This window comes from Bubalus bubalis, chromosome 19 (assembly GCF_019923935.1).
Source record: "Bubalus bubalis isolate 160015118507 breed Murrah chromosome 19, NDDB_SH_1, whole genome shotgun sequence".
NCBI classification, from domain to species: Eukaryota; Metazoa; Chordata; class Mammalia; order Artiodactyla; family Bovidae; genus Bubalus; species Bubalus bubalis.
In genome coordinates this window covers 10,150,596-10,166,404 of record NC_059175.1, presented here as the reverse complement: position 1 = coordinate 10,166,404, position 15,809 = coordinate 10,150,596, and the positions used below count along the sequence as shown (strand labels likewise).

Sequence of the window (15,809 nt, the reverse complement as noted above, 5' to 3'; positions counted from 1 at the left end):
ACCATTCACCATAAGCTATCAATTTCTAGTGTGTATGTTCTCGCTTTTGCTCCATCATAAAGTCAAAACATCCTAAGCTGAACCATTTTAAGTTGGGTACCATCTGTATATGCTTTTGTACATTTTTAATTCTATACAGAGTGCAAGTATTACCACTTTTTTTTTTAAAAGAAAGAAAAATGGAAAATCGATGCTTTATCTTTAACCGGTGTTTTATTTTAAGAGATCATCTTCATTTTCTTCTTTAATAAACTTTTACAGTTTTAACTCTCAATCCTTAATAGTATTATTCAATATATTTGAGTTTAGCTTTCTCATAGAGAAAAAAACCCAAACATAAACCTTTATACTATCCATCTGCTAGTCTAACAGCACAATTTCAATGAGAAAGTTTTATTGATAACTGAATAATTCATGTGACATCAGCAGAGAGATGTCAAGAGTGATTGTGCAGTGGCCATTCTTGTTAAGAACTGTGATCTTTGACCCACTGCTCAATCCATTTCAGTATCTGATTGATATTATCCTCTAGATCTTCTGGTTTATTGCTCGGCAGCTGATGCACTATTTCTTCCTTGTAGGATGCTAAGGCTTCTTCATGAAGAACTTGAAAAATTTCACACTGAACATTATCTTTTAGTTTCTTCTCATTATAACCCCTAGAAGGCAAAGAGGAGATAATCTGAATGGCATTAACTAGAGTTTTAGGAACAAATTAGAAATTGGACACTTCAGAATCTATACACTTTTTGAACACATGAAGAATCACACAAAAATACTTCTTCATCTCTTTACCTAGAAATAATAGGCTGGCATTCTTCCCCCTACAATTTGTCAGCCATTCAATTAGCAAACATCTACTTACCTCAAGCCAGATGCCCAGCTATGAGATTAAACAGTCTAAATAGTTATGGTTCTAAATTTTTAAAGTTAGAGGAATTAAGATATAGACAGATAAAACAAATAAATGGCATATAATAAAACGCACATGGTAAAGAATATCATATACTAATTGGGTACTAGATCACACAGATGTATCTGTAGTTTACCAGTTCCAAAGACACTGAAAAAATTAACTTGTATAATCTTTAGGAAGATGTAAATTAGCCAGCTAGTTAGTGAAATGAGTAAGGAAAATTCAGACTCAAATTAATTCAATTTTCTAACAATCAAAATTAGATTGAACTACTCAAAAGGTGATTAACGTTATGGAAAGACAGCCCACAGAATGGGAGAAAGTTTTTGCAAATCTTATATCTGATAAGGGACTTACATCTAAAATACATAAAGAAATCTTACAACTTAGTAAAAAAGGCCAAATAATCCAATTAAAAATTGGGCAAAAGGTCTAAATAGATATTTTTCCAAAAGATATACAAATGGCCCATAAGCACATGAAAACGCACTCAGTATCATTAGCCATCAAGGAAATGCAAATGAAAAGTACAATGTGAGGGATGGAATGGGAAGGGAGGAGGGAGGAGGGTTCAGGATGGGGAACACATGTAAACCTGTGGCGGATTCATTTTGATATTTGGCAAATCTAATACAGTTATGTAAAGTTTAAAAATAAAATAAAATTAAAAAAAAAAAAAAAAAAAAAAAAAAGAAAAGTACAATGTGATACTACTTCATATCCACTAGGATGGCTGCAATCAAAAAGATAATAAGGATGTGAAAATACTGGAGGCTTCATATACTCCTCTTGGGAATGTAAAGTCGTGCCATCACTATGGAGAATGTCTGACAGTTTCTCAGAAAGTTATACGTAGCTATTTAACATGTGACCCAGAAATCCTATTCCTAGAGAAACTTCAATACCCAAGATAAATGAATGAATGCATAATGTTCACAGAAAAACACATGCATGAATGTTCATAGCAGCATTGTTCATAATTGCCAAAAAGTTGAAACAACCCAAATGTCTATAATCTGATAAACGGATAAATAAAATATGGTATATCCATATAATGGAATATTATTTGGCAATAAAAAGAAAAGAAGTACCGGTACATGCTACAACACAGATGAACCTTGAAAACATTATGCTAAATAAAAGAAGCCAGACACAAAAGATCACATTTTATATGATTTCATTTATAAAAAGTCCTGAATAGGCAAATCCACAGAGATAGAAAGTAAATTACTGGTTGCCTGGGACTGGGGACTAAGGGGAGATGGGGAGTGACCGCTAATGGGTATGGGTTTTTTTGAGGGGGGTGGAGGTGTGAACATTTTTAAAAATTGGTTATAATAATGGATATACAACTCTGTGAATACACTGAAAACCACTGAAGTGTATGCTTCAAATTGGTTGTACAATTCATATGGTATATGAATTTATTTCAATAAGGTTTTTTTCTTTAAATAGGTGATTGCTGCTGCTGCTGCTAAGTCGCTTCAGTCGTGTCTGACTCTGCACGACCCCAGAGACAGCAGCCCACCAGGCTCCCCCGTCCCTGGGGTTCTCCAGGCAAGAACACTGGAGTGGGTTTCCTTCTCCAATGCGTGAAAGTGAAAAGTGCAAGTGAAGTCGCTCAGTCGTGTACGACTCTTTGCGACCCCATGGACTGCAGCCTACCAGGCTCCTCCGCCCATGGGATTTTCCAGGCAAGAATACTGGAGTGGGGTGCCATTGCCTTCTCCAAAATAGGTGATTACACATTAAAAAAAAAAATTAAATAGGTGATTAATTTTTTCAATGGTTAAAAACAAGACTGCTTTTCTCATACTTTAATCTTTATTTACATAAAATTTTAATTTTTAATAAAAATGTTAAATGGTTTTTGAGAAAAGGCATATATACCATATTGTCTCTATTACTTCTCTGTTCAAATATTTTTAATGGCTTTTCCTGCCTAAAGAAAGATGATGAAAGCTTCAGGTATTATTCCCACCTAACTTTTCCTGTATATTTCATACTATACTTTTTTGTGCAAGGATTGATTTCCCTTGTAGCTCAGATGGTAAAGAATCTGCCTGCAATGTGGGAGACCCAGGTTTGATCCCTGGGTTGGGAAGATCCCCTGGAGAAGGAAATGTCAACCCCCTCCTGTCTTCTTCCCTGGAGAATTCCATGGACAGAGGGAGCCTGGCAGGCTACAGTCCATGGGGTTGCAAAGAGTGCGACTCACACACACACACACACACACACACAACTCAACGGTGTTTAGTCAGAGTTGACTATGATCACTGAGAACACAAATTCTGAACCTGACCTTAGTTAGGCAAACTTCTGGAATTTTCCTTCCCGAAACTTCTTTCTAAATTCCTTTAAAATTCCCCCTTTGCCACAGCTTGAATCAAAAGACAGTGGGGAAATGTTTTCCATAAAACTTTGCTTTTTTGGTTATTCTAGATTAAGCCTGATGCTCTCTTGGAAAGGATGAACTCAAATATGTTGTGAAATGTTAATTTATCTTGTTAGTTTTTCATAAGTTTTCTCACTTCTGATGTGAGAATGATTTAAGTGGGTAATTTTCATTCCATAGCAAAGAATATGCTATTGTCTTGGCTGTTTTCCTAGAGAAGCTTTACATTAGGGAAAAAGCATGACTAAATAGTTGCTATATAGTACATTTTACTGAATCAGACTGTCAGTTAGGTCAGAAACTACTGCTTGTGTTTTACAAATGCATCCTTTTCTCTTAGGTTCAGGATGTTGGTACTATACAGACTTGGTTTATAATGAGAACAAAATATAAAGCAGTCACATTTTCAAATAGAACCTTTGTGATGTTAGTAATTGCCAACTTCAGGAATCTGAATAAAAGTTTATATAATACTTTAAGAATTTAATGTTTTTCCTTTCTTACCTATTTTCAAGTCTTTTGTACAAAATACTGTTATCTGTTTTCAGGACAAATACTATATGAAACCAGCGTTCAGGGAAGAAATCACAACCATGGTAATCAACAATAACTCCACCTTCACTCATTTGGCTTTCTAGTTCATCAACTACCTGTAAGAAAGGGAAAAAATAAAGATGAATACTCTTTTAAAAACTGAGGTCAATAAAAAATAAATAAAATAAATAAGCTAAAAAAATATTATCACCTCAGTATTCAATCAATTAAAAAAAAACCTAAGGTCAACTTTCCTATTAAATTTTTTAAATGTATACTTTATTTAAAAAATTGTACTTACTCTATCTTCATCTAAAATGGGACAGTCATACTCTTCATCATAGCCATCATATAACTGCCCTAAAAGAGATTTACATTGGAGTATTAAAGTAGTCTTTTCTCGGTAACTTTCAGTAATTTTCAATTACTTTTTTAGAGATAAGAGAGGGCACTAATACAACAGTGTCACATGGACACCAAATATAATGAGCAATGCGGATAAATTAGAATTTTGTCTAGAAGGAAATTTGGGTAACAGTATATCTGCAACCGCTTTAGCTATTGATGGTTTCAAAACTGAAACCATCAACAGAGAACCAACTTCAGTATTTGTGGTCCTAAACACTCACATACATTAACAGCAGATTAAGTTCCAAACTTATTAGGCCAAGGATATGAAACTTATTAAAAGCAACAACTGGCACTTGATTCCACGAATGAACCCTTTGTCACCGAGGTCACATTCACGGGGTTTGGGGAAGGAAAGTCAGTATACAGATGCTCCTGAACGTCTAGATTTCCAGCATCCCCAAAAGCCAAGGGTTAAATTTCAGAAGGTAAAACAAGAATGATGGGGGCAGGCATAAAGAAGGCAAATTTAAATCTAACATTAAAACTTTCCAGTAAATTCGTTCTCTTTCAAATGAAGTGTGTCATAAGGAGGCGAGACATACCAATCCCACACTCAACCTGAACCCCTGGGAGGCATGTCCTCACGAGGCAGACTTAGATCATTCTTTTAGCCATCTCAAAACGCATGCTATAGTCTTCTCCCTCTTCCCCCTAACAATGTGGCACAGGATGAAATAAGCTTAAAATGGGCATAAGTTCTGAAGTGACAGAAGGGTAGTCCCCGAGGGTTAGTGGAAGGCAGAGGCAATTTTAACTGTCTTGCCTGGAAATCGGCCTGTGGACCGATTCTGAGCACATGAACCACTTCTCTAGCACCCTAGTGTGACCTCCGACTTCTTGGGTTACTGTTCAGCTACCAGAAACTCTTACCTGCTAAAAAGTTAAACTGTCTTGGTGTGGGGAAAACTGGTTAACTATATAGAAAATAATCTAAACCCTTACTTTACACCACAAGTTCTAGATGGATTAAAAAGTTAATTACTACATTCCAAAGATAACTAATGGAAAACTAAACTCTACAAAGGAATGATTCATTTGAGTTTGTGAAAAAAATAACTGATTCAAATAAATAAAATGTTAAATTTCTTGAAGAATTTTTTTTAATAGCAGGGAGAAATATTTAAACCAGGACAAAGGACTGAAATGTAGATTATATAAATATCTCAAAAACAGTAACCTAATAATAAAAAAACAATTTACACATAATGGAAAAGATAATTAGTAAACAATACATGAAAAAAATGTTGGACTTTCCCAGCTACTAAAGAGATGCAAATTAAATGAGCCTTTTTATAACTGTTATGTGTTTAGTAAATTGACTCTGAAAATGTGTAATTATTTTTTAGAGTCAACAGTGCATTTTATTATATATCTTAGGTTCATACATTTCAAATATGCTTTTAAAGCTTAAGTTCAATACAAGATAAAAAATGTATATATAGCAGCGGTTCTCAGGAACAGAGTTTAGGAGACTGGAGCAAGCTTTTTCCCTAGCACATTGTGAATAGTGTTTTGAGCCATGTCTGTGGAATGTTTCCTTCTGACCTAAATGCCTTTTTTATTGGATTTTATTACAGTGAACAGCTTTAGAAGGTATAATATTGCTAGTAGAAAAGAAGACTTAAAATAAGTTAATAACCTGTATTTTCTTGAAGTCTTTAAGAGCTAAATGATCCCCTTTTCTCCTAATAGAGCTCCAAGATCATCTAATAAAAATAATATTGTCCATAAACTATCTGGAGCATCATCAGCCTAAGAACCACTGTTCATGGTTATTCAGTGTCTTCTGGCCTCACAGGAAGAGGTATGATGGATTTCTCAGTGTCCTTGGATCGTGCTTTCCTCATATTGTAAAGAGTCCTCATCCGGCTCCCCATTGAGCACTGAATAAATAGTACTCCTGACTATCGTGTACATTCTGTAGTCTAGCCACTTGTACATGTTGACAGCAAATGGGTTAGACACTCTTACAAAGAGATCAACAAAAAATCCACCCCTTCTTTCTGAAACCTCCTCTAATAACTCCATAAGTTTAGCAGCCAAACCACGGCGCTGAAATTCCAGGACAACGACAGAGCTGTGATGTGCCCATGCCATTCTTCCCTTGCCACTGAGACTTCTGGTTTTAGAAAAGGCAGAGGAACCAGAGATCAAATTGCCAACATCTGCTGGATCATGGAAAAAAGCAAGAGAGTTCCAGAAAAACATCTATTTCTGCTTTATTGACTATGCCAAAGCCTTTGACTGTGTGGATCACAATAAACTGTGGAAAATTCTTCAAGGGATGGGAATACCAGACCACCTGATCTGCCTCTTGAGAAATTTGTATGCAGGTCAGGAAGCAACAGTTAGAACTGGACATGGAACAGACTGGTTCCAAATAGGAAAAGGAGTACGTCAAGGCTGTAAATTGTCACCCTGTTTATTTAACTTCTATGCAGAGTACATCATGAGAAATGCTGGACTGGAAGAAACACAAGCTGGAATCAAGATTGCCGGGAGAAATATCAATAACCTGAGATATGCAGATGACACCACCCTTATGGCAGAAAGTGAAGAAGAACTAAAAAGCCTCTTGATGAAGGTGAAAGTGGAGAGTGAAAAAGTTGGCTTAAAGCTCAACATTCAGAAAACGAAGATCATGGCATCCGGTCCCATCACTTCATGGGAAATAGATGGGGAAACAGTGGAAACAGTGTCAGACTTTATTTTTCTGGGCTCCAAAATCACTGCAGATGGTGACTGCAGCCATGAAATTAAAAGACGCTTACTCCTTGGAAGTAAAGTTATGACCAACCTAGATAGCATATTCAAAAGCAGAGACATTACTTTGGCAACAAAGGTCCGTCTAGTCAAGGTTATGGTTTTGGCTGTGGTCATGTATGGATGTGAGAGTTGGACTGTGAAGAAGGCTGAGCACCGAAGAATTGATGCTTTTGAACTGTGGTGTTGGAGAAGACTCTTGAGAGTCCCTTGCACTGCAAGGAGATCCAACCAGTCCATTCTGAAGGAGATCAGCCCTGGGTGTTCTTTGGAAGGAATGATACTAAAGCTGAAACTCCAGTACTTTGGCCACCTCATGTGAAGAGTTGACTCATTGGAAAAGCCTCTGATGCTGGGAGGAATTGGGGGCAAGAGGAGAAGGGGACAACAGAGGATGAGATGGCTGGATGGCATCACTGACTCGATGGACATGAATCTGAGTGAACTCCAGGAGTTGGTGATGGACAGGGAGGCCTGGCGTGCTGCGATTCATGGGGTTGCAAAGAGTTGGACACGACTGAACAACTGATCTGATCTGATCTGATAACCCATTAACTCTCCACCAGGGGCCTCTGCAACGAAGACGTACTCTAGCCATTGGGCGAGGTACTCTAAGTAAAAAGGAACCCCAAAAGTTTCTCTAGGTGGATCCAAGTTAAATGTTGTTGAAGCAAAACAGGTCGTCGCACCGCTGCACCCACGGGAACCGGCTTACCGAAATACCACACCAGGCCCGCCCTGGAAATCTGTAATTTTTTCAAGAAAAATGTCTTGTCCAGAGATTTCTTTGACCTCTGAATTTCTAACCAGAAAAAAGTATAAAAGATGCTTAAAATACTCAACAATAGTGAATTAGTTAAATCTTGTTTACTAACTGGCTGAAGTATGTAATTAAACTTAAGTAAATTAGGTTGTTAAATTTCTCCATTATTTTTACATTACTTTCTATATATACATATATATATATATATTACAATGCCACAAAATGAAGAATACCTACCGCTGATTTTGTACTATGTGGGAATCTGGGGTAGATAAATGTTCCTTCATATTTTAAGTCCAGACTACTATATGTTGTCTAAAATACAACTATAGCAGTATTAACTTTATTATTAAAAGTCTTTATGTATTGCAATGCTGATTTGCAGAATTTCTTAAAATCATGTTAATACATTTTAATAGTGTAATCCAAGTTTTCAAACATTCATTTCAAAAAACATTTATCTAACACCATGTCCAGTAATTAGAGGAAATGAAGATACAATAGTGAACAAATTGAACACCAAGACCAACTTAGTCCTTCCCTTCAACAGTTTACAGTAACATGAGAGATGACAGACAAGTAACCTGGAAATTGTAATATTTAATGCTGTGGATCATGGTGCTTTGGGCAATAAGATGGGCATCTTTTAGGTGAGGAACATAAGCAGGATATTTGGGGAAGCTTCCTGGAGGAGGTAACTTCTAAGTAGAAACTTGAAGCTAAGGAAAAAAAGGTAGGTAAGATGATCCTTTGTTCCCAGGTGGCTCAGTATGTAAAGAATCAGCCTGCCAATGCAGGAGACTCAGGAGACACAGGTTCAATCCCTGGGTTGGGAAGATCCCCTGGAGTAGGAAACGGCAACTCACTCTAGTATTCTTGCCTGGAAAATCCTATGGACAGAGGAGCCTGGTGGGCTCCAGTCTGCAGGGTCACAAGAGTCAGACACAACTCGGCAACTAAACAACAATGAGATACTGAGATTCAGCACTAATGGTCTTGAGGATGGTCAAGTGGTACCAGGGACACAGCATCAGTGGTCTTATGAATGGAATAGGGGTTTCAAACGGATTTTTTAAACTATCAAGATTAGAAGCCAAGTGCATCTGGCTAGCATGTGAATGCATTTGTATGTGTGGTGGGACAGGAATCAGGAGTGGACAAGCAGTCAGGAAGGACTACAGAGCATCTAAACATTAATTTGGAAATGTCCAGGAACTATCCAGATGGTTACATCTAGTAGATGTCTAGAAATTGGTCTAAGTCAGAGTCACCAGCAAAAAAGAACTGACCAGTCTGAGTCAATGAGATCACTAGACAGAGAGGCAGGATTACAAGATCACAGAGGAAAAGACATATATGGTGGGAAAGCGAGAATCAGATGAAAGCATTGGGGTAGCAGTGCTGGTGAGAGGACAAGGAATAAGTTAGTTTCCAAGTCTTCTAGTGGTAGGTGATTAAAGTGAAGGGAAAAATGAGATACACAAAGGTTAGAGTGGGGATGGAAAGCTTTTTCTATAAAGGGCCAGACAGTAAATATTTCAGAATTTACAGCCTACTCTTTAGCTAGTGGCTCCTACAAAACCAGGGGCAGCTTGCCAACCCTTGGGTTAGAAACACACCAAGATTTTAAGTGTTGTGAGCCAGATATTTGAAATGCATCTAATGTCTAGACCCATGAGCATGCTGGGGTTAGGGACAGAGGCTGAAGATCGATAAACTAAAAATTTAGGATGAAAAATTAAGCAGAAAAATTAAGGATGCTGATAACAAGTGTAATTAAATGACTGCACATGGGAAAGGGCAGTGAGGAATGCAGACTGAATGAACAGGGATAAGGAAAGCAGTCTTGGTCCCTCCAGTCAGGACTCTCTCTAGTTTTATTAAGCTTAATTCCCCACCTAATTTTTCCTGCTTTAGTTCTAAGCAACATAGATGGTCTCTTACAAATAATACAGAAATTTAACATGATTACCAGGATGGCAATAAACTCCATTTAGGCAGATCAATTTAAAACCAGTTTTGTTTTGGTCTCATGACTTACAGCAGGTTTCTAAACCTGAAATACTACTGACATTTTGAGCTTGGCCACTTGCTCCTTGGAAGAAAAGCTGTGGCCAACCTAGACAGCCTATTAAAAAGCAGAGACATTACTTTGCCAACAAAGGTCCATCTAGTCAAAGCTAAGATTTTCCAGTATTCATATACAGATGTGAGAGTTGGACTATAAAGAAAGCTAAGCGCCAAAGAATTGATGCTTTTGAACGGTGGTATTGGAGAAGACTCTAATTTAGAGTCCCTTGGTATGCAAGGAGATCCAACCAGTCAATCCTAAAGGAAATCAGTCCTGAATATTCACTGGAAGGACGGATGCTGAAGCTGAAACTCCAACACTCTGGCCACCTGATGCAAAGAACTGACTCATTGGAAAAGACCCTGATGCTGGGAAAGATTGAAGGCGGGGGAAGGGAACGACAGAGGATGAGATAGTTGGATGGTATCACTGACTCAATGGACAAGCTTGAGTAAGCTCCCCGAGTTGGTGATGGACAGGGAAGCCTGGGGTGCTGCAGTCCATGGGGTCGCAGAGTCGGACACGACGAGCGACTGAACTGAATTCATTATGAAGACAGAGGACTGTCCTGTGAATTGCAGGATGTTCAGCAGAATCCTTGGCATCGACCCATTAGAGATCACAAGAAAACCTCCCACTCCAGTTGTGACAAGTAAAAATGTCTCGGAATATCCCCCGAAGGACAAAATCACCCCATTGAGAAACAGTGCTTTGTAGAAGACTGAGTGGTTTCCCTTAAAACATATTACCATTTGGGAAAAAATGAGGCAGCTGAATGTCTCAGACTATCTCCTAGTTATATTTTCAGGTATATTCAAATGGCATCTGGGGGAGGCAAAAAATCTGATATATTTTGAAAAATCTAATAAAGCACATCATCTAACATGTTATTAAATCAGACCAGAATCCTTTATCTGGCGTAACAGGAGGAAAAATGCCCCATTTATAAGGAAGATTCCATCTCATTAAATAACTCATCAATAAAATACAAACAGAATGGTCAAGACCATGCACCATCAAGGCACACAGCTAAAATGTGTGTAAGCAGACTCAAGAGGAGAGTGTCTTACTGTGGATTATCCTTGGTTCTGGTGTTACTGTTGCTCTCAATGCTATTCATGACAGATTATAATTTCATTAAGTTTAGGAACATTAAATTGAGTGGGTGAGAACTGGAAGACATGACTGAAATTGACTACTGTATGTAACTCTGAGAGGAGGAAATGGCAACCCACTCCAGTCTTCATGCTGGACAGAAGAGCCACCATGGACAGAAGAGACTGGCGGGCTACAGTCTATTGGGTCGCAAAAGAATTGGACATGACTTAGCGACAAGCACACGGGTGACTCTGAAATCACTTATCAAAAACAGTAAAGTTGCACAGGCAAAGGAACAAACCAGATTTCATATGGGTATAAAATGCAGAATGACAAGCTACACACAGTAGCAAATAAAGACCTAAGTTTTATCAACTATAATTTGAACACCAAACCTGAATTAAAAATATAAGCATGATACTAGCTTATAGTATCAAGAATATGATGAAAAAAAAAAAAAAAAAAGAATATGATGAGCAAAGATACATAACTGACCTGCAAAAAGGGAAGCTGGGAAAAAACTTAAAATTTTTAAGTAGTGAGATACTGAGAGACACACCAAGGATCCTTAAATATAAGCAAAGGAATAGAAAAATGGGACCTAAGAAAAACTCTGGCAATTGAAAAAGGTAAATCTAAATGGGAAGTGTTTGTCACCCAGTCATGTCTGACTTTTTGCAACTCTATGGACTGCAGCCAGGCAGGCTCCTCTGTCCAGGGCATTCTCCAGGCAAAAACACTAGAGTGGGTAGCCATTCCCTTCTCCAGGGGATCTTCCCGACCCAGAGATCAAACCCAGGTCTCCTGCACTGCAGGCAGATTCTTTACCATCTGAGCCGCCAGGGAAGCCCAAATGGATAAGGTTCACTATAAATAAAAATCCTGACCAAGTGGTCTCTCTAAAAAGCAGACATGGTTATACTTCAGCAATCTGAAAGAATGGCCCCTAAGAGTGACTCAACACCAGAGATCATACTATGATCTAAACATGTGAAAACACTAGAAGTGACTCTAATGGAAGGAGTAGACTGCAGCAACTTCAAGTTTTTCCAACTGCTATTTCTGTTGGTGATGAGGTGGAAAACTGCAATTATAAAAAAAAAAAAAAAAACTAAGAACATAATTGCCAAAGTACCAACAATTAAATGCACGAATTGCAACTTTATTTTTTACACTTAAAGGCTGACGAGAAACCATTACTAATCCTATTAAAGAAAATCTAACACAACAGCTCAATCGAAAAGTATGGTAAGCGTATTTACTCATTAAATACTATTTTTTCTAGAACACAACATGGAAACATCTAGCATGCATGTTTAATCTCAGTACAACAGATTCAAAACCAAGTATACATGTTACATGCGTCAAGGCTAGATTACAAATTATCATAGTCATCGTCGTCATCATCATCGTCATCATCATCATCATGTTTTCTTTTCAATGCATTTGATGCTTCATTGGCAGTATTTTGTGATGAGACCATGTTAGTGGTAATAAGAATATTTTTGGACCCAATTAATGACGGATTAATTAGAACATTCTGAACTGCTGATGTTGCAGGAATTGAAGCTTTTACAGCTGGGGACTGTGAAGTGGGCATCTGTACTGTGAACCTTTGCCCTGTGAGGGACACTGGAGTCCCTACTTTAGTTGAAACGGACATGGCTTGTGGGGTTGGTGTGCCAAGCGTGGGAGTACTTGGTCTGCTAGTAACTGAACCAACGCTTAACCGTGGAACTGTTATTCTTCCTGCAGAAGTAGATGCCTTTTTTTGTAAAGACTTAAGTCTATAATTTGGAGCAGTCAAGCAATACCTATCAGGTGGCAATCTAGGACCTGAGTAAGGCTTGATCAATGGCAAAGGGGTTTGATTTCTTTGCCTTGCAATATCTAATAAAAAATCTCTTGGTGGAGGAGAGGTAAAAGACTGGTCAGCACGACACTGGATTGCCAATCGCACATCATCTGCATCAACAGTAGCTTTCTTAGCATGACTTGAATAAATTTTTGCATCATCTAGAATTGTGGTCACATATCGGAAGGCAAACTCCAACATCTGATTTATAACTCTTGGTTCATATTCTGTAATCCCCATATCCTTCAGGATTTGTGCCATCATCTGTGCATCTTTCGGCATGCTCTTGGGAGAAGCCATCTTGCCAGACTCCATGATATCCGGTGATCAAACTTTAGATCATTTGAAAAAAATATGTATATTAGATCAAATGTGAAATAGTTACTTTAGTAGCAACTGTCAGGAACTTAAAAATTTTTAAATACAAGTTTTTAAAAATAGAAATTAAAAAATGTTACATCTTTTCAATTTTAATGAGGCACATTTAAAGTTCCCTTTACTTAAATTTATGGAGTTTCTACCCATTAGAGAATATAAAAAGATGAAGACACAAATAATGGAAGTGATGAAAGACTGGGAAAAACCAGGGTAAAATAGGTAAAAACATATACTTTAAAAATATGTGCAGATGCTTGCAGGCATGCATCAAATTAATCTAGTACAGCCATATCCTACTGCCTGAGTTCAAAATTCTGTCCTTCCAGTAAGCTCACAGACTATCTTTCTCTCTATACATATATGCTTAGCATAACTCAAAATACTCTTCCTCATATTCAAACGGTCCTATCTTCATGGAAGCTGTTCCAGTTATTACTGTCCACAAAAACTGCTAGCCAATTGCAGAGGGGATGCAGCAGTCAAAATAACCAGGACACAGCATGAGACAATATGTTCTATTTCTATGTCCCCAACAGAGCACAAATTCCTTCATGGAAAATTTTCTCTTCTTTCTCACAAAATAAATACAATGCTAATACTTCATTCTTTATCTCTCACTTTTTAAATAAACAAACCTAACACCAAAGTGTCCCTTACCTTCTCGAGCTAAATCACCCACATTAACGTATTTCAGTCCTGATCTTGATGCGAGTTCTTTGCCTAATGTGGTTTTTCCAACCCCTGGTGTACCTGTAAGACAAGCCACAGAAAAATACTGTTCATGAAATACTCATTAGACTTTAGCCACTGATCTGCCCTTAAGGTTCTCAACAACTGAAATGAAGAGTTTCCTAATTAGCAATCCTATATGAACACACACCATAACCTAATGAACAACCCAAAGCCTGCTGGATATCAGAATTTCACCCAGTGTATCTGATTTTACCAGAGCAAGTGGGGCTTGGGAGAATCTGATGCCAATCACAGACTGTTTGCCATCATGGAAATTCCCAGAATAAAATTAGCCACCTCAAATAAACTGCCACCATTTATTTGTTTCAATGTGTATACATATATACACATTGCGTGCATATATATCAATATATATACATACATTTCCTTCTCCTACATAAATGGCAATACTATACATTGTTCTTCACCTTCCCTTTTTCATATTGCTTCAAGATAATCATACCCTTAATTTTCAGCTGTTCAGATTTAATGCCGCCAAAATTATAAAATCTGGTCATTATAATTAAAGATAAAAGGAATAAATTCAGGTCAACCTATAAGGAAAATAACATTTTACCTCCAGTCCACTATAATACACCAAGTTTGAATCCTAAACTCACCATGTTTTCAATAAAATGCTCACGTTTATATTTTTGATGATATGGTTTAATATTAAAAAACTAAGATACTGTCTGACACAAATAAATAAGATGTTGTAAAACATGCCTCTTAAAGAGCAGGCTAAATGTTAATTTGTTGACGTTAATCTGCTGCTCTCAGAATCAGACAAGACTTATGTGCTGCCAGTATGCTTGTTTTGTTGAAAGATACAACTGCTTTGTTTCCACAAAGAGCGCCTCAATTTTGTATTGCAACAGCATCTACACCCATTAGATTTTGACATGAATGTCCCGTGATGCTATTACCTACTACAATTTAACAGTTAGAACATTTTCAGAGTTAAACAAATTAGAAATAATATTCTTGAAGTCACTATGCGGCATTTTAGGGCCCCTCGTATACAACAGGCGCCTTGAGCATGGATCCAAAGACCCAGAAGAAACCCCACAATCATCCCGGGAATTTTACAGCACCTCTGGACGAGAAACGACCAGAGATGCTCAGTCGATGCCTTCTGTTCTTAAAATTTAAAAAGCCCCTGAAGCAACCTCCGCCAGCGTATATGACAAATGAATCACCCACAGCACAAACATCCGACTCCTTTCACCTCTCAGATACAAAGGAAAAATGAGAGGCAGCTCAAGAAGCCTCAAGACCTAATAATGGCATCCATCATTAACAGATCTAAGGGCCAGATACTGCTTTATGCTATTTAGCTAACAACCCAAAGACAACCCTACCCAAGTAAAGCAACAGCCATTTTACAAACAAAAACGTGATTAAGAAAGATTAGGCAGCTTGCCAGAAAAGGGAGCTGGATCTATCTACCTCTCTCCGCCTCACCGAGAAGGCCACCTCTCGCCAACAGAATTAACGTTCGTCGTCCCCTCCCCCCGCCTCCCGCAAAACCGCCGCGAGGGCCGGGTCCAGAGGCCCTGGCGACAACCCCGTCACGCGACCCTCGCCGAGCCTCCGCACGTAACACTAAGCGAACCCTTCGGGCCAGGCCCCAGAGCACTCGGCGTCCCGGGCCAGCCCAGCCCCTCGACAGCACCCCACCGCGCGCCCTGACCGGTGAGCAGGATGTTCGGAAGCAACATGGTCCTCGCCGCGCTGGCTCCGCACGCCTCTGCACACGCGCTCTACACACTCCTGGGAGGGGCCGACAGGGGCGGGCAACGGCAAGCGCCAGCGGCCCGGGGTACTCGAGGCCTGGAGGGGCACTCGAGACCCACCTCCGTCGCCTCGTCACCCACAGTTGGTTACCCGGCC

The 15,809-nt window shown here is 38.6% G+C and overlaps 2 protein-coding genes across 2 annotated transcripts; both read right to left on the bottom strand.

The window, feature by feature from the left end:
- Nucleotides 1-194: 194 nt before the first annotated feature.
- AK6 (adenylate kinase 6) lies at nt 195-15,748 on the bottom strand. The gene is made up of 5 exons (XM_006058931.4): nt 15,610-15,748; nt 13,842-13,934; nt 4,147-4,205; nt 3,816-3,961; nt 195-659 (listed from the first exon to the last, which is right to left on the bottom strand). Exons 1-5 carry the CDS (start codon nt 15,635-15,637, stop codon nt 467-469), a joined length of 519 nt encoding a protein of 172 aa, XP_006058993.1. The 5' UTR covers nt 15,638-15,748; the 3' UTR covers nt 195-466.
- TAF9 (TATA-box binding protein associated factor 9) lies at nt 12,093-15,661 on the bottom strand. The gene is made up of 3 exons (XM_025270880.2): nt 15,610-15,661; nt 13,842-13,934; nt 12,093-13,138 (listed from the first exon to the last, which is right to left on the bottom strand). The coding sequence occupies exon 3, from the start codon at nt 13,119-13,121 to the stop codon at nt 12,327-12,329; it is 795 nt and encodes a 264-aa protein (XP_025126665.1). The 5' UTR covers nt 13,122-13,138; nt 13,842-13,934; nt 15,610-15,661; the 3' UTR covers nt 12,093-12,326.
- Nucleotides 15,749-15,809: the final 61 nt, after the last annotated feature.